This window comes from Marmota flaviventris, chromosome 16, assembly GCF_047511675.1.
Source record: "Marmota flaviventris isolate mMarFla1 chromosome 16, mMarFla1.hap1, whole genome shotgun sequence".
NCBI classification, from domain to species: Eukaryota; Metazoa; Chordata; class Mammalia; order Rodentia; family Sciuridae; genus Marmota; species Marmota flaviventris.
Genome location: NC_092513.1, coordinates 70381244 through 70403002, shown reverse-complemented (window position 1 = coordinate 70403002; position 21759 = coordinate 70381244). Strand labels below are relative to the sequence as shown.

General features: G+C 48.3%; 1 protein-coding gene across 4 annotated transcripts in view; it reads left to right on the top strand.

The window, feature by feature from the left end:
• Positions 1–21759, top strand: part of Ptch1 (patched 1) — a 58773-nt gene that overhangs the window by 17300 nt on the left and 19714 nt on the right. For 3 of the 4 annotated variants that reach the window (XM_027955826.2, XM_071602514.1, XM_071602512.1), the window contains 13 exons: positions 1939–2128; positions 5296–5365; positions 5470–5561; positions 6945–7143; positions 7456–7577; positions 8400–8547; positions 9297–9428; positions 9820–9975; positions 10610–10708; positions 11733–11858; positions 16722–16840; positions 17388–17790; positions 18188–18497. In XM_027955826.2, the coding sequence (XP_027811627.1) occupies positions 1939–2128; positions 5296–5365; positions 5470–5561; positions 6945–7143; positions 7456–7577; positions 8400–8547; positions 9297–9428; positions 9820–9975; positions 10610–10708; positions 11733–11858; positions 16722–16840; positions 17388–17790; positions 18188–18497 (2166 nt within the window). Of the gene's footprint in view, positions 1–1796; positions 1838–1938; positions 2129–5295; positions 5366–5469; positions 5562–6944; positions 7144–7455; positions 7578–8399; positions 8548–9296; positions 9429–9819; positions 9976–10609; positions 10709–11732; positions 11859–16721; positions 16841–17387; positions 17791–18187; positions 18498–21759 lie in introns of those variants that run through there. The other variant, XM_071602513.1, reaches the window with a different exon arrangement.

Here is a 21759-nt window from a genome sequence, read left to right as displayed (position 1 = left end):
ATCATGGACCCATCGTGCAGCTGGTCTGGAAGAGTGTAGTAAGAGGCCACTCTCAGCGCAGGCCCCTCCCACTTGATTTTGTTATTTTGTGTGCACTTATCTCCTGGGTTGTGGCCCCTTTGTGGGTTACATAGTTGCAGTCAGCTGCTTTGATAAGGCCAGAGGGAGTCTTGCCAAGTCCAGGCCATCTCCACGGGCACCTCCTCCCTGGGCATCACTTAACCGCCTACCATCAAGATGTGGATTGAGTCCTCCTGGTAGAATATATTGTGATTCCTGCTGGATGAACGGCTGCCTTCAGGCAGCTGTATGTAGCAGGGTTTCAGGGAAGATACCATCAGCAACATTATGCAAATGAGCCTGTGTGGCAAGTAGTTTCCCAGAACCCCCTCCACCCTGGAACCCAGGGCCTTGGGCATGCCAGGCCAGCGCTACTTTACAGTGTGCTGTACCTCCAGCCCCGGGGGTGTTTTTAATTGAAAATTGATTGCAAGGTCCTCAGCCACTCCCCACGGCTGTTGGCCAGCACACAGGAGTCTTGATACTTTGGAGGAACCAACTGCTGCATACACACTCCTGCCCAAGCCTCACCCTGGAGCTCCAGGCGGCCTTGGCGTCTGCGTGAACCTGCACAGAGGGTCCTGCCAGCCCGAAATTCTGCGCTAGTTTTCCTAATGAGGGCATTATTTGCTTTTTAGCCTGCCCCCTTGTTTATAAAATATGCCAAAAGAACTAAACGCCCCGCTGTTCCCAGTACTTATTTACTTGCCCAAACCAAATGTTTATGTCCTTGAATACTAAACTTGAAGAAAAAAGATTCCTCCTCGTGGGAAAGCTAAAATCACTGAGTTTTTTTTTTTTTTTCCTAAACTCTAGCAGGAGGCCTGCTTTTCAGCAAAAATTCAACTTATCAGCGACTTTAGGAACTCCTCAGACCCGCCCCCTTCACCCTCAAGTGCATGGCCTGGGGAGACACTCTAGGGTCCTCTCTCTGTACCATCCTCCCAAGACGCTTTCCAGGGCAGGTGCTACTTTCCAAAGTTTCCCTGGTTCAAAACTAGGATAGAATATAAAGCCTGGGCCTCAGGGTGTGAAATGGAGAGGATGAGAAAAAAGGCATTAGCAGAATCGGTGCCAATGGTTTGGCCACCTGTGCCCAGCTCTGACCAACCTACCCAAGGGCTGGGTTGGTGCAGGATCACCTGGGAAGCTTCCTGAACGCAGGCCACCCACCCCTAGGTGACTCAGAACCTGCACCTGTGTTTTCTGGATGATTCGGATAGAACCGTGTTCCAGGGACTGCCTGTGATGGCCCAGCTGATAGAGCCTGCTGCCCCTCCATGGGGTTTCCCCGGGTGCATCTGATTTGAATCACATTATTTATCTTCTCCTGGCAAGTTGGGGTGCCCAACACACACTTGCCACCTTTCCTTGTTTCTTTTTCCACGAGGAGAAACATTTCCTTGTTACCTTTGCCAGATTACTTAGGAGAAGAGTGTAAATTGAAGCCATTTATCTTGAAATGTGCTGCAGGGGCACATTGTTTATACAAGTGAAAGAAATTGTAACAGGGTTATTTGGTCTAGTCTACAAGGAAAAGGTGTCTGAGTTTTCCTGCCCCCCTCCCCCTTCAGACACATGGCAAATTAGTTAGAATGTGCACAAAGCACACATCCAGTAGGTCTGCGGAAGTGACATGCAGGTCAGAGAGTATTTTTTAACATATTTATCGTGTGCAAGGTTAACCTTACCATTAATGAAATGAGTGTTGCTCCTCAAACAGACCACTGCATGGCCAGAGTGTGTTCATTGTGTAGGAACTTGCCTCCGTTGTGAGGTAACGACAGGAATCTGTGGTGATGTGGGTTTTTTTGTTTGTTTTGTTGGTTTTTTTTTTTTTTTTTCTTGTTCTCACTGAAACCTGTCCATGTCTGTCAGTTGGTGGGCGAGTAAGTCGTGAATTAAATTATACTCGCCAGAAGATTGGAGAAGAGGCCATGTTTAATCCTCAGCTCATGATACAGACCCCAAAAGAAGAAGGTGCTAATGTCCTGACCACAGAAGCGCTCCTGCAACACCTGGACTCTGCGCTCCAGGCCAGCCGGGTCCACGTGTACATGTACAACAGGTAAGGCCAGCTGGGAAGGCGGCGGGAAGGCGCTGCTGGCATAGGTCCCTGCTTAGCAAAGTTGCCTGGAAAATGTACCTTGAGTGTCAGTTCAACTGGTGTGTTGTTCTAGTAAAACTTTTTTGCCATCCTGGGGATTGAACCTCTGTCACTGAGTCTTCTCCACGCCGCCCCCCCCTCAACTTGTTTGGTTTTCAGAGTTTGGTAACAAAGCAAGGACATTGTAAGGTTGAGTATTCCTTATGCAAAATACTTGGGACCAGAAGTGTTTCTTTTTTGTTTTATTTTTATTATTTATTTTTATTTTAGGTTTTGGAGTAAAATTTGCATAGACCTAATAAGATAATCTGTTCTGGGGATAGGACCAAATTCTGAACACAGAATTCATTTGTGTTTCAAATACAGTTTATAAGCATAGCCTACAGATAATTTATATAATATTTTTAGCAATTCATGCATGAAACAGAGTTTCATGGTGTGGAATTTCCCACTTGGTGACATCACATTGACACTCAAAAAGTTTTGGATTTTGAAGCATTTCAGATTTTCATATTAGAAATGTTCAACCAATGCTTGATAATGTGTTTTTGGTAAGTATCTTGGTTCCACCCCCAGAGAGAATGATTCTGATCCATTTGGGTGATTGTATATCTGGGCTATTAAATGTTTCATTGCCTAAGGGTATTCTTTTTTTTCCAAAATTGATTGTATTGGTAACATAGTAAATTGTCTTTATTGCTTAAGCTATTTTCAGAGCAGCTATATTTTAAATTGCCTTTCTTTACCTTATAAATAATGCTAAGAAGGACTAGGAAATAGTTACTTCTTTTTAATCCATAGTTGGCACATCACAAAGCAAATGGGTGGGGTGGAGCCTCCTTGGGAATCCTTCCTACCTCAAGTAGATTCACACCTTTTTTAAAAAAGGCATCTTTTAGTTTCATGGCTGACTTTAACAATGCTGTGAGTCAAGTAAAAGTTTAGGAAGAGTTCTGGAACAGAACAATCCTTGTTCTAATGTATGTAAACTGTTGGACACTGCAGGACAGGAACCACACATGTGGTCCATTGTGCAGGCCAGGCGGTCCGTTTTTGATTGACTGACAGCCTGTTCAGATGGCCATCACTAAACTCCATTTCTAGAGGACCCTGAGTGGGCTTCATCCAACTTCACCCCCTCTCGTAGGCTTTCCAGCACTGTTGAACTCTAAGGGGGTGACAGATAACTATTTTTTTCACAGTAGAAGTGAAGAAATTGCAACATAGACATTCAGTAACCAGGGAGACCTAGAGAAGAGAACCTGATTAGGACGTGTGCTTGTCCCTGCTCTGACTTTATTCCTATGGATACACCTGGATTGGCTGCGGGACCCATTCCAGCTGTAGATAGGACCCCAGGGACCACCACATCTGGGAAAGTCATCTGTCAGCTATCTGTCTCATCCTCAGGTGGTTCCCAGATCAGGTGTGTGTGTGTGAAAGGACCTTAGGAAACAAGAGGAGGTATTTTAGCACTGGGTTGGACCAGCTCACCTCTAAGTCTGTATTTAAAAAACAACCCCCCCCAAAAAAAAAAAAAAAAAACTGTAGATAGCAGATGCCCAGAGCAGATTTGCAAGGGAAGCCTAGCAAACACTCTGAAAGTGGATGGTCAGGACCACTGTGTGTGTGCCCAGGATGTTGTTAAGATAAGAGCCCCTGCCCTGAGAGGGTTTGTCGTGTATGTCCCTCAGGAGAAGATTTGAGGGTCTGTAAACTGAAATTACACCTTTAAGCTAAGATGGAGCCCGAACAATTTTATGCATTGGAATGGACTTTACGAATGCACATGTAGTTGAGCTCTCCTTCTTTTTGGTGAAAAAACTGGGACTTATGAGAGCCTTCATCTAAGCTCATAGGACCATTAAATGGTGGAGCCAGGTTCTAACCCCTTGTCTTCGGGTTCTAAGGTCAGTGAATGCACAGCCACGTCTTCTAAAACAAGCACAAGTAATCAGGTGATACTGAGAACCTACTAGTGTTGGCGGTTCTGTGTTGATGTTATACAGAGTTAAAATGTGTGTATTTATGTGTGTGTTTTACATGTATGTATATTTATACATGTGTGTTACGCATGCATGTGTGTGTGTGAGAGTACATACATTTATAGACACATACATACTTGAAAGAGTTGGACGGGTGGGTAAAGGGGTAGATGGATGGATGGACGGATGGATGGGTGGGTGACATCAGTCCTACTCTTGGGGAGAGGAGAGACATCCATACAGATAGGCAGGGACAAAGCCATGCTTGGGCAGTGCCCACTACAGTTGTCCAGTGCGGGCTGATGCTCTAGAGAAGGGGGCTGTTTCCATCAGCACTGGTCAAAGGTTATCGGCAGAAAGGTGCCATTTAAGAAGGTCCAGCAGGAGGCGCAGGGAAGAGGCTAAAGTCTAGAGAGCTCCATTAGATGAAAACAGGCCTCCCTTTGGAGACCGATACGAGCAGTTTAAGGGGAGGTTTATTTTGTTTTTTTTGTTTTTGCTTCTCTTGGATTCTTCTTCCATATTTCCTGTTTTTCATCAACACATTTAGAAAGCACGGTTTATAGAAAACTTCGAGTTAATTCTTGATCTGTGTATGTGGTGTGATTTCCACGAGAGTGTGGTCAGCCCCGCAAATGTTGTTTATTACGTTCTTGGATAAGAACAAGAAAGTTTGTTTCAAACACTGCTTATGAATAAAAAAGTCAGCATACAGTATCTATGATGTGTTGTAATGCATACTGTATTCTGCATGGGTACATCACAAGCCTCACTGATTTAGCCCTCGCTTGTTTTGAATTTGTGATGAGTCAGCTGGGCTGCCTCAAGTTGATTAATGTATGTGGAAAAGCAGATTAATGGTGTAAATAAGATTATTGGGAAAACACTTAAGAAAACAAGACTTTTCAAGTACTTTGGTAGCATTCATTTACATAAACACCCCACATGTTAATTACAATCGAGTATTATCTATTCATTAGAGCAAGCTTTCTGGTCTCCACTTGGCAAAAGCTCTGCTGGTTTTGACAGATGCTTAAAAGTGGTAGAAATTGCAATTCTTTTTATATGTTCTATTGTTCTGATTTTGCACTAATTTTCTTCATCACTATGAGAAATTTTTGTCTCTGCTTTTCATTCCAATAGGCAGTGGAAATTGGAACATTTGTGTTACAAATCAGGAGAACTTATCACAGAAACCGGTTACATGGATCAGGTATATTTTCTTGTCTTGCAAAAAAAAAAAAAAAAAAAGTCTCAAAAACACCCCAGTGGTATGTGTTCACCTAATGCATGGCCTGTTCTTTTTCACCTTGACAGATCATAGAATATCTTTACCCTTGTTTAATCATTACACCTTTGGACTGCTTCTGGGAAGGGGCGAAGTTACAGTCGGGGACGGCGTACCTCCTGTAAGTGTCCTCCCGTCTTCTGATATCTGACTTCTGAACTCTTCAGATGCAGGGTTCGGACGTTGCTCATCCTTGTTGATTCTATTTCAGTTTTGAACAAGAAATAAAAACATTGAAATTCCATGTGCATTTTTTGAGTGAATAGTGGGGGAAGAGGGGATTCCAGCAGAATGGCTTTCCCCTTTTCAAAAAAAAGTTCTGTAGGCATCATTAAATTTCATTCACTTTTACCAACCTATTTATATGCAAATAAAATGCAAATTATTGCAGAGTATGTGCGATTTTGTTTTAACTCTTTATAAAATGTGGTTTTGCAGACCAGGCACTTAGACCTTTAACTTATTTTTTTTAAGAAGAAGGTTTTTTTTTTAGTGGGTGTGGATCAGAACAAAATCCTTCAACTGAAAGTTCAAGATCTTCCTGTGGAGTAAAATACGAACCTTTCTTTGGATCATATTAATGACATTTAAGGAGGAAGTGCCCTGTCTTTGAAGGCCCGGGTGGGGGACGCGTCACAGTCTAGCAGTTGGATATTATATATACCGCGTCTTTTAAAGAATGATTGTTAATCAGTGTAGACATTTTCGGTTAATTATGCAAGAGTTGATGCTTGGGTTATTGTTTCTGTGCTGGCTTGCACATATCTGCAAAAGCAATTTGCAGTGGCCATCCCCTGACCTTCAGTGTACAGTTTTAGATGGGAAATAAGGGGTTTTGTGTTTTCTGGTTGGGAGATTCTGAATAATGACTTCAGCCTGGTTAAGCAGCTACAGTGGTTTGAACCACATAACAGGCAGCCAAAAGCCTTTCTGGTCTGTCAACAGCACAAATTCAAAAGTGAGTGTGGGGGGAAGTGGCTGTGATGGTGGTGATGGCAGAGGCCACAGGGGGCTCCCCCGCCTGATCGCCAGGCTGTCAGAGAGAGCTCACGAGTATGGAATTGTTAAAAGGAACAGAGATCAAATATTTTGATCGATGACATTTACAAAGTATTTAGTAGACCAGCAAGTGCTAATTTGACAATGTGATCCCCCTCCTTCCCCCTCCCCTTAAGTTTTGGATCCTACTCCTCTGCTTAGAGAAGTGTCCATTGGCTAATTTTTTTTTTTTTTAGATATAAAATACAATATACTGTCAATGAAGTTTTTTTGGGGGGCGGTGCATTCTTTAACTCATAAGCCCTGTGCTTGCCATTTTCAATCATGAATTATTTCCCTAACTTAAGTTTGCATACAGACCTACAGGAAAGGACCATGCATATTTTTATGCCCCAGTCCCAGCATTACCAAAAAGCCTCTTGCAATATGGATACAAGACATGCAGACTTTTTTCCTGAGTTTGAGAGTTGTTTCTCATGGTCTCCCCTCCTGATTTCTTTCACAGAGGTAAACCTCCTTTGCGGTGGACCAACTTTGACCCTTTGGAATTCCTAGAAGAGTTAAAGAAAATAAATTATCAAGTAGACAGCTGGGAGGAGATGCTGAATAAGGCTGAAGTGGGGCATGGGTACATGGACCGCCCCTGCCTCAACCCCGCTGATCCCGACTGCCCTGCAACAGCCCCCAACAAGAACTCAACCCGAGTGAGTGCAGCCGTGAGCCTTCTTAGAAGGGCCAGAGAGAAAAGCTGCTCTTATTTCCATTTATTCTTCTCTTTATTATTTTCATATTTAATACTTCATTCTCCATGATCTCTTTTTTCTTTTTTTTTCCACCTACAGAACTAAGTTTGTTTATAGAGCTAAATTTTGCTGTAAGATTTGCCATACGCCTCTCATTAGCCTAGTTATTAATGTTCTCTCTGAAACAAACAAGCCCTTAATGTACTGGATTTTAACAAGGCATGTGACCTGCCTACTAATTCCTGTAATTATGTGGCTGTCTTTTTATTTTAGCCTCTTGATATGGCCCTTGTTTTGAATGGTGGATGCCATGGATTATCCCGAAAATACATGCACTGGCAGGAAGAACTGATTGTGGGTGGTACAGTCAAGAACAGCACTGGGAAGCTCCTCAGGTAACCCGGCACACAGAGTAAAATGCGAGCCATCTCTTCTCTCCTCTTTTCCTTGAAAACCACCCCCCCACACACACATCTGCAAGTGTATTTGTATTCATACCTCACTGTTACCCTGGCTTGCCATACTGTGGCCTCAAGTATTAGGAAATATTAGCAGACCGTACCAGTGTGAAAAAGCAACTTGCGGGAATCTCTCTAGAAGGGATTTGTAGTGTGCATCAACTGTGGTTGTTGACTGGAGGGTTTTAGAAGATCTGCCTATTATGTAGAGATCGGGCATGCGTAAAACAGGCCAGGAACACCAGTCCTAGCGGGCAGTGTTGGCAGATGTGAGCCGGGCAGGGGCGCACACTGTTAAACAAAAGACCAAGAGCTAAAAGCTAAGCAAGAGCTGCCCCCGGTCCCTCTTGGCTCTGGGCAGTGGAGTGTCAGGTGTGGCGCTGAGATTTCTCCCTCGGGAAAGCCGCCATCTGGGGGGACTTCGCGGTGGAATGTGTGCGTTGCAGGACCCAGCGGGTCTGGTCAAGCTATCTACTCCTCTCCCCTTCCTGTTGCATGGAATAGAAACTGAGAAAGGAAATTGCCTATTAATTTAATTTTGGGGTCTATCTGTAAAAGGTTTGTAAGGTTACACCTTTAGTTTGGTACATCCATCTATTAAACAAAATCACCAGCCAAGTCCTGTTTGAATGGAAACATGTGCTCCTGTGGGAGGGAAGAGCTGCTGGGGGCCAGTGGGGGTGCTGTGGCCGGGGGTCACTCCGGGAGACTGCTCCCTGGGGATGCTGATGTGCCTTCCTACCGACTTCCCCTGCTCAGCGCCCACGCCCTGCAGACCATGTTCCAGCTGATGACTCCCAAGCAGATGTACGAACACTTCAAGGGCTACGAGTACGTGTCACACATCAACTGGAACGAGGACAAAGCGGCAGCCATCCTGGAGGCTTGGCAGAGGACTTATGTGGAGGTAAACCCATCTCTGAGTTGGGGGCACACTCGTGGGTCGCCTTCCATCTTTCCTTTTCACCGACATTTAAAACATTATTTCTGTGACATTCATTTCCAACGCGGATTAAAATTCTGGGAACTTGATGGGGTGCAAGCTTTCCTTTTCCCTCATAGCAAAAGTCTTAGGGCGATATCCAAGAGATGCTAATTCTAATCGGGGTACCCCAAAACGTGTTTGGTAACCAGTTGTGAGCCCCGGAGCTCAGCCATAAGTGTTTTTTTAAGTGAACAAGGAGAGGTGTGTGGAAAACATTAGAAGGCACAGGATCCTTCCACAGCTGCAGGCCCCTGGGTCGGGTCATGTGACAGGGGCTGGCCTTTGTTTCCCAAGCAGTGACCTCTACTGAGCTGCCTGTGACCTTTTAAAAGTGGCCAGCAAATGAAGGGGTGGGGGAGTGCCTGTGAGAATGAGTTGTTCTGGATTAGGGGGAAACGGATAGGGCCATGAGGGACAGAGTAGGGGGCTTCGCCCTGGCGTAAATACAGTGCCCCGAGCGAGTCCAGGGACACCGGCTCACTGTGGCCCCCGTTTTTCCCTTGATCGTTAGCCGTGGCATGGGTTGTCCACCTGAATCACAGAACTTTGTGATGTTAAGGTACCGGAAAGAAGTGTAGGGCTAGGGCGATGCGACCCCCGAGACCTGTGCTGTGGACGCTTGTGGAAGCTTTAATTCCATTTGGGAATTTAGCCTTGTGTTGTGACCACAGGTGGTTCATCAAAGCGTCGCCCAGAATTCCACCCAAAAGGTGCTCTCCTTCACCACCACCACCCTGGATGACATCCTGAAATCCTTTTCTGATGTCAGCGTCATCCGCGTGGCCAGTGGCTACTTACTGATGGTAACGATCAGTCGCGGGCTGCTGGGGGGGGGGTTTGGGTCAGGTTGTTTTTGGATTTGGTTTGGTTTTGGATTCTTTTGCATCTCCCCGTGACCCGCACCTGCTTCTTAACTGCTCTTAACAAACACGTGCCCCGGGACAGAGAGAGCTCCGCTTCGTCACGGTGTGGACAGTGGTTGTGTAAAGCGTCCCCCCCCCGTCCCCCCATTTGCAGTGTTCCTGTCTGGGAGTCCCCCCTCATTTCATGTGGCATCTATAAAATCACGTTCTTGTTGGGTTTGATGAGTTCTACCTCTGGGTCCGGGTGAGGGGTGGGAAAGCATTAGAATCGCAACACATTCTAACGTTTGGCCCTTGTTCTGTGTCCCCTGCCCCGTCCTTCTGCTTGCAGCTTGCCTATGCCTGCTTGACCATGCTGCGCTGGGACTGCTCCAAGTCCCAGGGTGCCGTGGGGCTGGCAGGCGTCCTCCTGGTCGCCCTGTCGGTGGCAGCAGGATTGGGCCTGTGCTCCTTGATCGGGATTTCCTTTAACGCTGCAACAACTCAGGTACTCAAGGAGCCACCTGTCCACTGTCCCCTGATGAGCCCCTCCCCAGGCCTGCCCCACACATTCGTGTCACCTAGAGGGTCTTCTGGGCTTTCCGCTGGGATGCCACTCAAACCAGGGGAGGGCCGTCTGGGAACGGACCACCTGCCACTCAGGGCAGTGGGCAGAGCTGGGCCGGGCTAGTCATTAGCAGAGACGCTGTACTGAGGACAGTTTATGTCACTCACTAGAATCCCAGAGATTCTCCAACCCAGGTGGGCGTTAGAGTCCCCCAGGCTTGTGAAAGCCCAAGGTGCAGGGCCCACCCCCAGGGCCTCCGGCTGAGCGTTTGCCTGTCTCCTCAGCTCCCAAGGTGCTGTCCAGGGGTCTGGAACCCAGGGCTCCAGAGTTAGATTCCTCCTCATCTGTTAACTTTAAGAAATTATTATACCTGGGCCTTAGTATTCGAGAGGTAACAGGAGTTGAAACTGCTCAGCTTTGGGGGTGTAAGCTACCAAAGAAAGTAAACGCTCCGCAGTGAGTTCACCTAAGCTCCCTCTGGGTACCTTAGGGCACCGGGGACGGTGTTGTGAGCAGGGTCAGGGTTACTCGCATGGCCCACGTCTGATGCCACTGTGCTCTGCCTTCGCCACAGGTCTTGCCATTCCTCGCTCTTGGTGTTGGCGTGGACGATGTTTTCCTACTGGCACATGCGTTTAGTGAAACGGGACAGAATAAAAGGATCCCCTTTGAGGTAATCGCAAAACGAAGGAAGGAACTCGGGGGGACACCCCAGGTCTCTCCTGCTCTTGAGTATTTGTCCTTTAGTTTTTCTCCATGTGGCAGAGGGCAGAGGACATGTAACTAGCTCTAAATAATAAAATCCGCTGGAGGAATCACAAGGACAGATGTGTATTAGCCGTGAGAAGTCCCAAGAGATCCATTTGGGGTGCCTTTGGAAATACGGGTTTTGGCTTAGCTTTTCGTCACTGTGACAAAATACCTGACAAAAACAACTTCAAGGAGGAAAGCCTGGTTTGGGCTCATGGTTTCAGAGGTCGCAGTCTGTGGCTGGCTGGCTCCATGGCTCTGGGCCTGAGGGGAGGCAGAGCATCAAGGATGCCGTGGATCCAAGCTGCTCACCTGTGGCAGCTGGAAAACAGAGACAGAGGGAGGGAAGGAAGAGCGGCCAGAAACACCCTGCCAGGGCCTGCCCACTTCCTCCTCTGGGCTCCGGGCTCCGCCTCTTTGGTGCCATTTGGTGCCATCAGCTGCAAAAGCCCTCAGGGGAGGCAGCTGCCGATGAGGTCACGCCCTCTGGGGCCAGCCACTCCCAGAAGCCCCCCTTCTGAACACTGCTGCCTTGGGGACCAAGTCTTGACCTGAGCCTGGGGGACACATTCCAGAGCCAAACCCTAACAGGTGTCCTCGTGCGCCATTTCCTACCAATTGCCATCCCCTCTCCAAACCGCTTGTTTCTTCTCTGGGATTCTCTGTCCCTCTGCCTCTTCTGTTTTAAATCATATTTAAAATGAACACTTAAGTCACCATCATGCGGCTTCCGGCTTGGGTGGCGGTATTCGTGAATCACACCTGACCACACCACACCTGACCACCACGCCTGACTATCGGGTGCTCTTGAGCGGAGCTGGGTGGGGCATAAGGCAGCAGTACCCCTCCTGTCCCCAGGCCAGTGTGTCTGCATGGCCTACGGGGTCTGCGCGCCAGGAGGCAGGCAGTGCCCAGTGCAGCTCTGAGTTCTGCTTTGTCATCCTCAGGACAGGACCGGGGAGTGCCTCAAGCGGACGGGCGCCAGTGTGGCCCTCACCTCCATCAGCAACGTCACCGCCTTCTTCATGGCTGCACTCATCCCCATCCCTGCCCTGCGGGCATTCTCCCTCCAGGTGGGTTGCCAGGGCTGTGGGGCCTGGGGCTGCTCAGGGGTGCCCTGGCACTCAGCATGTCCACTGCTGTGAACGTAGCCCGCCAGCACGGGGGGCGGGGGGGGGGGGGGGCTCTGGTCGGTGGAATAGGTGCTGCTTCTACCTAAACCTTGACACCCTTCCTGCAAAAGTTGCAGGGCTTCTTCCTTCCCTTCTGCCTTATACCCGTTGCCTGTGGCCTCAGGGAGCTGCACTTGAAGTAGACCAGGACCCCAGGACCTCAGGCAGATTTTAGTGATGTTCAAAGACCAGGTTGCGAGACAGTAACTTAAAATCGAATATCAGAAAGCACAGGAGGAGGGTATGTTGGCCGTCCCCTGCCTTGGAGGAGTTCCTGCAGTGTGCGTCCCTCAGGGGCCCTTGCTCCCCATCTCCCTCTCCTGAGTCGGCCTCTACGTTCTCTCCTGTCCCCTTATTCTCTTTTCTTCTGGTCTCTTTTCAGCAAACTCAGGTGCCTCCCATTTTTCTACAGAGCACATCCGCTCTCAGTATTCTGCCCTCCTGTCTCCAGCCGAGTCCCCTCACTACCAAAGAGCTAGTGTAGGTGGATCACAGGAGGGGAGATCCCTGGATCACGCTGGATATCAGTCACAGGTGTTACTTGAAAGTCACAGGACTCCCCAAAGTGGTCCCGGCAGCAGGTGAAGCAGATGGTTGACCCAGGTAGCCTAGGACTTGGGTACCACATAATGTCATTGGAGGTTAATCTCAATTTTTAAGGCTCTAGCTGTTTTCGAGGAAAGGGTCAAGGAGCGTTGGCCCTCATGGTGGTGGGCAGTTCCCAAAGGAAGCCACGTTGGGTGTCTCCTGTTCATCTGTTCCTTCATGCAGCTCGCCCAGGCTGTGCGGCTCGCCAGAAGGTCCAGCATGGTGACCAGAGAGAGAAGCTGACAGATCATGAATTCGGTTCTTGCTGAAACTTGGGTCAACACGTTGAGCGCTTTCCTGGTCTTCACGTGTGTCACGTGAGAACCAGTCAGTACGTGCTTGAATGTCATTTCACTAATGGCTGATGGAGGCCCCAGCCGCGGGTCATCCTGCTGCGTTTGCAGTCCGAGGTTCCCCGACATTCAGCGTCAGATAGAGTGTGAGAGGAGATCATGTGCCAGTCACCGTGATGCCAGCCCCAAGAGAATATTGAAAAGGGGCATTTTATTTATTTATTTAGATTGTCTTAAGTCTATAGAAACAGAGTGTGTGAATAAAGGGCTGAAATCGCATCTGAAAGTGGGAGCCGCACACAGGAAGTGACCACATCTGGGTGCTCAGTAATAGGACAGAGAAGTGAAGGATGCCTGTAAAACCCAGAGTGTAGCTGGAGTTCCGGGGCCCTCTGCACAGGCGTGCGTCTGCCCCACCCCCACTGGCACCTCGTTCTTGTTCCGTGTGCTGCAGGTTCTGGCGTCGAAATTGTCCTGGAGCCTCTGAGCAGCGGGCCCTCTCTCCTCGCTCTCTCCTCCACCCCTCCTGCCTGCGGCCTTTCCCTCGCTGTCCTTGGGCCTCTCGGTTCTCAGCTGCTCACACGCCTTCTCCTCTTCTTTCCCCTCTCTCGTTCTCTCCTCTCCTCTCTTAGTACATACGATGGTTCATCAAGGCACACTCTGCTTTGGTGACATCCCGTGGTGTGGTGTTCTGAAAAGCTACCTGAGTCCCCTTGTGAGCAGTAGCCTTTCACAAACCAGTGCGCTGGGTTCTCCCAAGGTAAGCACCTCACGGAGACCAGATGAGTACTGTGGGTCCTGTGCCTCTGTTCTCAGTCACCATATTGGCCTTAGAAAATTGCATCTGCAGCTTCCGGAAGTCCTCTTTTAGACCAATGGCTTCCCGTGACTCTTCAGCTCATTCCCTTTCTCAAAACTAAAAATAAGAAATGGCAGGGAGGGCAATGTAAAAGACACACAAAAAAAAAAAAAGAAAGAAAGTAAAAATGTGGCAAGATTTTTGCATGGTCATCAGAAAGTTTACCCTTGTTCCCTTTCATATGCATTGACATTCAGAATTGACCCTGATGTGGCTTCTCTTTCCTTAAGATGCCTGTGGTAAGCTGTGACTCTGGGTATTTGTGTTTTGTGTCTGCAGCATGCTATAGGTTAACAGGAGACCCAAAGTGGGTCTGTCCAATAATAAATCCACATGACCTTTGGATTTTGTAGCATGAGCAAAACAGATTTTCCCCGCCTGGAGAAATTGTCATATGCTTCCTTGATCCCTCCGTCCAGATGCCACCACAGTGGCAGAAAGCTTTGGCCCCATCTGCAGTTCTTTGGGCCCAATGTCCTCCCCAGGTCTGTGCTGTCACCCAGTGGTTTGGGCTCTTCAGTGAATCCTTCCAGATGAGAAGCCCTGCTTGTTGCAGTGGTACAAGTATTTAGACAGGTCCCCCTACAGGTGACTCATGAGACGCTCTGGGATTAAGGACATTTTCTTTAAGCACAGTGGTTGGACAGTGCAAGATCATTGCCATCCATGGTTCTGATTCTCTTAGAATTTCTCAAAGGCCCTTCTGCCTCTGCAGTTAGCCTTCTCTTCCCAAGGAATCCTTGCTGTTCGCATCTGCTATTTTAGTACACTTCTGAGGACATTGAAGTTCTGCTGTTTTCTTTGCAGACTCTCTATCTCCCTACATGTGTAATCTTCCATTAAAAAAAAATGAGTCCGATGAGATTTGGCTTTGGGGTTCTTCTTTCACCCCTCCATTTCTACCTCAGGAGGCAGAGCAAGTGCCTGTAGGATTTCTGTGGCTGATGAGGATCGGCAGCTCCCCGGCCACCACGCACAGCCTCACTATTCTGCTCTGGTTTGTGCCCGGGCTGCATGGATTGGCTTGGGTGGCTCTGCCCACCAGAGGCTCTTTCCTCATCCTGGGGACTTTGGCCCAAAGTGAGGTGCACAGTTTATTCTCTACATCTCATTCATGAGTTGTAAATGACTGTAGTTTAAAAAGTGGAAAGTATCCGGTCCCCGGGACGTCTTCCTGGAAGTCATCCTCAGTGTCCCATCTGTTTGCCCAGCATTCCCTGTTTAATGGGTCAGGGGTCCAACCCGGTCCGAGTTCACCCTCTCGGCCACCAGATCTTACAAGAACTCCCCATCCTCAGCTGGGCCGAGGGCTTTGCGTCGAGGCTGCATGTGAATCCAGTCCACTGGGAAACGTCAGGCAGATGGGCTCTTCTGCAGTTTGGGTGATGGTTTCTGTCAGTAGCAATAAGAGTGTCCACCTCCTGGTTGCCGTGGGAATTGAATCATGTAGTAGCTGCCAGTCTCCCATTCCTTCTCCTTGTGGTCCTGAGTGCCTGGACCCAGGAGGACACTCCCAGTCCTATCTCCTCTACATGGAGCATGTAGGCCTTCCCTGCTCCTGCCTGAGCCCTGCAGAACCATATCCTAGGAGGCCTTCCTTGACAGACAGCTCTCCCCACCCCACCCCCACACTCTCCCTCTGAGCTCCTCTGGAACCTGGGTGGTATCTGCTTTTATCATTATGTATCATATAATGTACACATTATATGCATCCGCCCAGATTGTAATTTGTAGCTGCCTGTCTCTGAGCAGTCGTAGAGATCTTTGCATCTCCAGCACCCAGCACAGGACTAAAGTTTAAAAAGGAAAGTGTCTGTTTCTTAGCTGACCTCCCTGGTCATGATAGTGAGGTGCTGCTTCGTGTAGGCCTGCCTGTCAAGTCGATAACATGCCTTGCATACATTAGACTGGTAAGGTAACATGCTCTGTGATTTTTAATCGATGAGGAATTTTCAAGATAGAACCTCTTCAGTAATCTTCAGATGAGGTGCCTGGCTGCTTACGGTTTCCTAGACTTGATGGGGATTCGTTGCTGAAAGGCAGGGCTCAGGCCTCCTCCTTCACCTGGAGCCCACATTCACAATTCCTTTCAAAGTCCTCTTGTGAGGTCCCCCTTGATTTGTTAGGTACCAGTTATAGCCACACTTTCTTCCCTCTGTCTGAGCTGTTTACCTAGTTTGAAAAGGTCTCCTTTAGAGACCTACTAGTTTTTAAATTTTTAAGCAAATTTCTGATGATTTCCTGGCTACTTAGCATTCCAGGTCCATTTTTCTTTTCTGCCTCTTCCCCTGCTTTTCTGAAGGGGACTGTCCTCCATTGACTTTGCCTATTAACAGCCCAGATTTTGTAATTTTTACTAGGTCAGCAGGAGATTTGCCAAAGCTCTGCGGAGTCCAGCCCTGTGTTTATTCTAGGTGACGGCGTGACTTTTGAATCCGCACTTATTTATTCTGTGTAGTATAATCACACACAGGAATGTCCCTCTGCTTCACTCCCTGACCTCCTCGATCACACACCCCACAGGCCACTCCTGAGGCTACTTGGAATGTGCCTACTAAAAACCTCAGGGGACATGTGTGAAACTCTATGTTTTAAAGGTGACATTTTTATACACTCGACCCGCTTTATGTACAGATTCCTCAGTGTAAAATCGGGGCTGCGTGAACTCTTGGAAACGCCTGCAAGGGAAATAACGTCTCTCTGTTTTGCAATAAAGCGTCTCAAGGACGTTCTCGGTTCTACCTTTGGTGTGGTCGGGGTTCCAGAAAGACAGGAGCGGTGGTCTGTTTAGTCTCACGTTATACCTTCTGGGGTCGTGGAGTTATTGGAGGTAGAAAGGATCTGCAGGAGGGGACCTCTTGTAGCCACATGGTCTCTTGATGACGGAGAGGAGAAAAGTGGCAAGAAACTCCACCATCTCCCCGCACTTTCCATGGCAGCAGATGTTATTGAAGCATCTTATTTCAGAGGGATGCTCTGGCCGGCGGGGGCGGCGTGTGGGTGACCCAGGTCCCTCTCTTCTAGGCTGCGGTGGTGGTGGTATTCAACTTTGCCATGGTGCTGCTCATCTTCCCTGCCATCCTCAGCATGGACTTGTATCGGCGCGAGGACAGGAGATTGGATATTTTCTGCTGTTTTACAAGGTACATTTTCAGACTGCTGTGGCCCTTCTTGGCGGGGTCCAGAGGGGCGCTGTTGAGGGAACCCCTCCAGTCTCATAAGGGAACATGGTCGTTAGCAGGATTTGGACTGGCGGGGGCAGAGGTAGGGACAGATGGACCCTGGATGCTTGCCTGGGAGGGCATCCCAGACCCAAGGCTTCTCCCTCCCACAACAGAATGTTCTCATAACCCCTGGGGTTCTGGTGGCTGTGACCCACATTTGCTGAAGGGTGGGAGTGTCTCACAGCTCTCTGTGTTAGAACAGAGCCAGCTTGAAGCACACCCACCTAGAAAAACCATGGGGTGTAGGGGAGTGCTGGAAGGGGTGCATCCTCACATGAACCGTATTTAGGATCAGCCATTCATTTGGCCTCCATCAGGCCCACATCCAAGTCAGTCACGTGACGTTGCAGGAGTCCACAAACTCAGCTCTTTGAATGGGTGGCATCCGTCATCAGGGAAAACGAGCGCAGCCTTTCTCTGTCACCATGTCACCGCGTAACCTGCAACACATTTGCCCTTCCTTCAGCCCCTGTGTCAGCAGAGTGATTCAGGTCGAACCCCAGGCCTACACAGAGCCTCATGGGAACGCCCGCTACAGCCCCCCACCCCCCTACAGCAGCCACAGCTTCGCCCACGAGACGCACATCACCATGCAGTCCACCGTGCAGCTGCGCACGGAGTACGACCCCCACACGCACGCCTACTACACCACCGCTGAGCCGCGCTCCGAGATCTCTGTGCAACCTGTCACCGTCACCCAGGACACCCTCAGCTGCCAGAGCCCGGAGAGTGCCAGCTCCACCAGGGACCTTCTCTCCCAGTTCTCTGACTCCAGCCTCCACTGCCTCGAGCCCCCCTGTACCAAATGGACACTCTCGTCTTTTGCAGAGAAGCACTATGCGCCTTTCCTCCTGAAACCAAAAGCCAAGGTAATCTACTGCCACGTCACGTTCTCCCTTCCCTCAGCGTGGAAGGGAGGCAGCTCCTTGGGGGTTCATCAGAGTGCTTCTATTTTTCTTATCTGGCCATGTTGATGTCAGTGGAGTCGATTCCGCAGAGCTTGAGGCCCCGAGCGCACCTTCTGTAGAGTGAAGCCCTTTTAGCCAGTATTCCCGTGAGTTTAGATTGACTCCTTAACGCTGTAATCATTTTTATTCTTCATGAGGTTATTTAGGAATGTGCTGCCTAGGATTTTACGTTTCCCCCTCTGGGAGAATAAGTGCTCCATGCCCAGGCAGGGCCAGTAGGGCAGGACAGACCCTCCACGCTTGTCCTGCAGAGCCCGCAGGGTCCCTCCAGGCTGATTCCATGCCTCTTGTCTTACAGGTCGTGGTGATCTTCCTCTTCCTGGGCTTGCTGGGGGTCAGCCTTTACGGGACCACCCGAGTGAGAGACGGGCTGGACCTTACCGACATTGTCCCTCGGGAAACCAGGGAGTATGACTTCATCGCCGCGCAGTTCAAGTATTTTTCTTTCTACAACATGTATATCGTCACGCAGAAGGCCGACTACCCGCACATCCAGCACCTGCTGTATGACCTCCACAGGAGCTTCAGCGACGTCAAGTACGTCATGCTGGAGGAGGACAAGCAGCTCCCCAAGATGTGGCTGCACCACTTCAGAGACTGGCTGCAAGGTGAGCACACGGGGGCCGTGCTCCTCACCAGCTGCCTGCTCCCCTGGAAGGTTCTCCTCTGTCCCTTGGTTCAGGCCGTAGATTGCAACACAGCACTGACATTATGTTCCATCAACTTCAAAGCGTTCCTTCGAATGCATAGGTAGCCTGCTCCTGCACCTGCCTCCCCCAATGGGCTTTGACCTGTCAAACAAGGCAGATAACCCAAGCGGGTGGCGCAGGAACTTCTATAAGAATTAACGAGTCCACGTTTAGCAGAAGGGAAAGCACGTGGTACAATATGGAGCTCCGTGGCTTTTGTGGCTCTCTCTTGGGTTGGTGGCTAGTTTGGGTACCAAGTAAAATCAAGATTCCATATTTTGATCGTCTTTAAAAAACTATTTTTAATGGACTTAATTTTTAGAGCAGTTTTGAGTGTTCAGCAAACTCAGTGGAAGGCACAGTTTCTCACGTCCCTCCTTCCCCAACACACACTGCCTCCACCAGAGCAGTGCATCTGTTATAGTTGATGGGTCTGCGTGACAGCACCGTCACTCACAGTCTTTAGCTGGTATTCAGGTCCATTTTGACCGTCTTCTGATTTGGCAAATGAAGTCAATTTATTAATGCGTAATCACATTTCATACTATTTCATAAATAATCAAAATCTGCTTTAAAATGCCTTTCTTGGCTTCTTACCTTGCTCTCAGAAACATTTCTAGGAAATATTAGTCAACTAGAGGAAAAAAAAAATTGTCTAAATTTGTTCCTGCTAACTGACTGAATATAAATGTATTCAGTGATTCCAAGAACATCTGTTCATTTATTCTGTGTTGACACATTGCAATGTGAAGTAGAGAATCAGCATCATTATCCACACAATTCAAGCAAAAATGCTTTTACTGGAATACCCAAATAATTATAGCCCCAACATTTTTTGGCTTAGATTATCCAAATGATTGTCTTAATTTCCCACTTAATTAGGCTTGTTTAAACACAGATTTAAGTGTCCTTTTGGGTCTTAAGTCAGTACGCTTGTATGTAAAGATTAGACAGCAGTTTCCCTGTGAGTTGCACAAGATGGGAAACAGCTTGAATTTGATTGAATTTGAACTTGATGGAAATTGGTTCGGTACAGTTTCTGGCCTTAACTTGTGTTACTAAGAATTTCGTTCATACATCGATACCAGATTTGACTTTTGTTGTGGAGGAGGGTGAAGAGACCACCGTGACATGATGATCACTTCTTAGCATGCACATGGGATGAACTTGAATTTGTTCCAAGTCTTATTTTTTATTATTATTATTTTTTTAACATTGAGTCCTGAAAGCGATGGTTTTCGGGCAGTGAATTAAAAGAGAACCAGGCAGTTGAAATTCCCTGCTTTTCATTTTTTCCCCTCATCAACCAAAGGCATGCAAATACGTTGCCACAAATGACAAAAGACATCTGCTGTGTGCTGCCAGGCTCTGGACAGAGGAAGGTGTCCCAGGGTCCTCCACCATGGCTTTGGGGCTCACTGTGGTGTGCTAGGTCCTGCTGGTCACTGGGCAGCACAGAGGCTGGCCCTCCACCTCAGAACTGCAGGTGATCTCGTTATTTCCATCCTGTGAGAGACCTAATGCTTTCCAACTTGGAATCCTTTTTCGTGAAGGTACATGTGAATCACATTTTGGTTGCTGGGTGGACAGCTCCCAACTAGGCCTGGTGAGATCCATTCATGGTCACAGTTAGGGTCTCAGCCACCCTGGAACTCTGTCTGACCCTCCTGAGGCCCAGCCGCAAAATGACCAGAGCCTGAGTCCATTGGCTGCTGAGATGATTTGAGGACCTTTTGAGAGGCTGATTGGGGCTTTGAACATTCCCTTTCCAAAAGCCTTGAGTCAGTTTTCCTTATGAACGTTTTGTGTAGTTTATAAGTGATGGGAGGGCGCCGCCTTGGATTTTTTATGGAATTGCCAATCAAACCATACCACTCATTAGTCTTTATCAACATTCCAATAGTTCTTTGATTTTACTCCTAAAAATACAAAATGGTCCATGTGGAAATCATCTCTTGTGTCATGATGTACGTGTAAATGGTGTGGAATTGGAGATAAAAAACAAATTGCATTTGTTTTTATTCCACAAGTGAAGTTTAGGTTAATAATTTAAGGTCCCATATATTGAACTTTATACTAGAAAATATTTTTGAGCCGGGCGTGGTACCCCATGCCTGTAATCCCAGTGGCTCAGGAGGCTGAGTCAGGAGGATGGCGAGTTCAAAGCCAGCCTCAGCAAAAGCGAGGCGATAAGCAACTTAGTGAGACCTTGTCTCTAAATAAAATACAAAATAGGGCTGGGGATATGGCTCAGTGATCAAGTGCCCCTGAGTACAATCCCTGGTACCAAAAAAAAAAAAAAGAAAATATCAAACTAATCATGAAAGGACTTAACAGTGCTGTACAGTTGGTGACCTCTTGTACCTTAGAACCTCCAGTCTACTGATGAGCACAGTACCCCAGGGATCCGCACCGTGGAAACAAGTTAAGCTAACTGGCCAGCAGGGTTACCTCCCCAGATCTGTGTTTCTTCTTGGTTTTGCTCTAAGGGACCTCAAAAGACTGTGTAAATATATCTAACAAATGTGCTCCCAATTTTTGGGTCCCGCCTTTCCAAATTCCCCACCAGATGCCATTGGTACTGGAGTTGGCTCTGTCCGTCTCGGCCAGACACACCTTCACCAGACACTTCTGGGCACCACTGTGTGTTCAGGGTAGTTTCTGCCATGAGTGGATCAAGCTGACTCCCTCAGGGTCAAAGAATAGCTCTGGCACTTTCTCCCTATGGGCTCTTATGGGGTTTTCCACCTTTCCAAGCCTCAGTTTCCTTATCTGTAAAGTGGGGATGATGAAACCCAGGGGCCTGTCTCCAGGGAGGTCACCGGACTTGAACAGGGATGAGCGATGGTGTAGAATACCTGGGGTGGCCCAGGTTCCCAGGAGTCACAAGTCAACAGGGACCCGGTTAAATGCCACCCAAGTCAGGAAGGGATGAAAATCCTACTGTGGCCCAGCAAACAGACCCTGCCTATTTGGAGTGGGGTGTCAAGCGGTGGGGGAGAGGGGAGCAGTTGTTTTTCCTCTCCTGTTTATTTTTTCAAAAATAAAACCTCTAGGTCATAAAATGACATCTGTTCAGTACCACTTGCGAGCACACCTCCCTGTGAGAGACGGTCTGTCTGGAGGTGGGGAGCGTGGCCATCCCGGTGGTCTCGCCTGCGTCCTCTACGCTCACCCCATT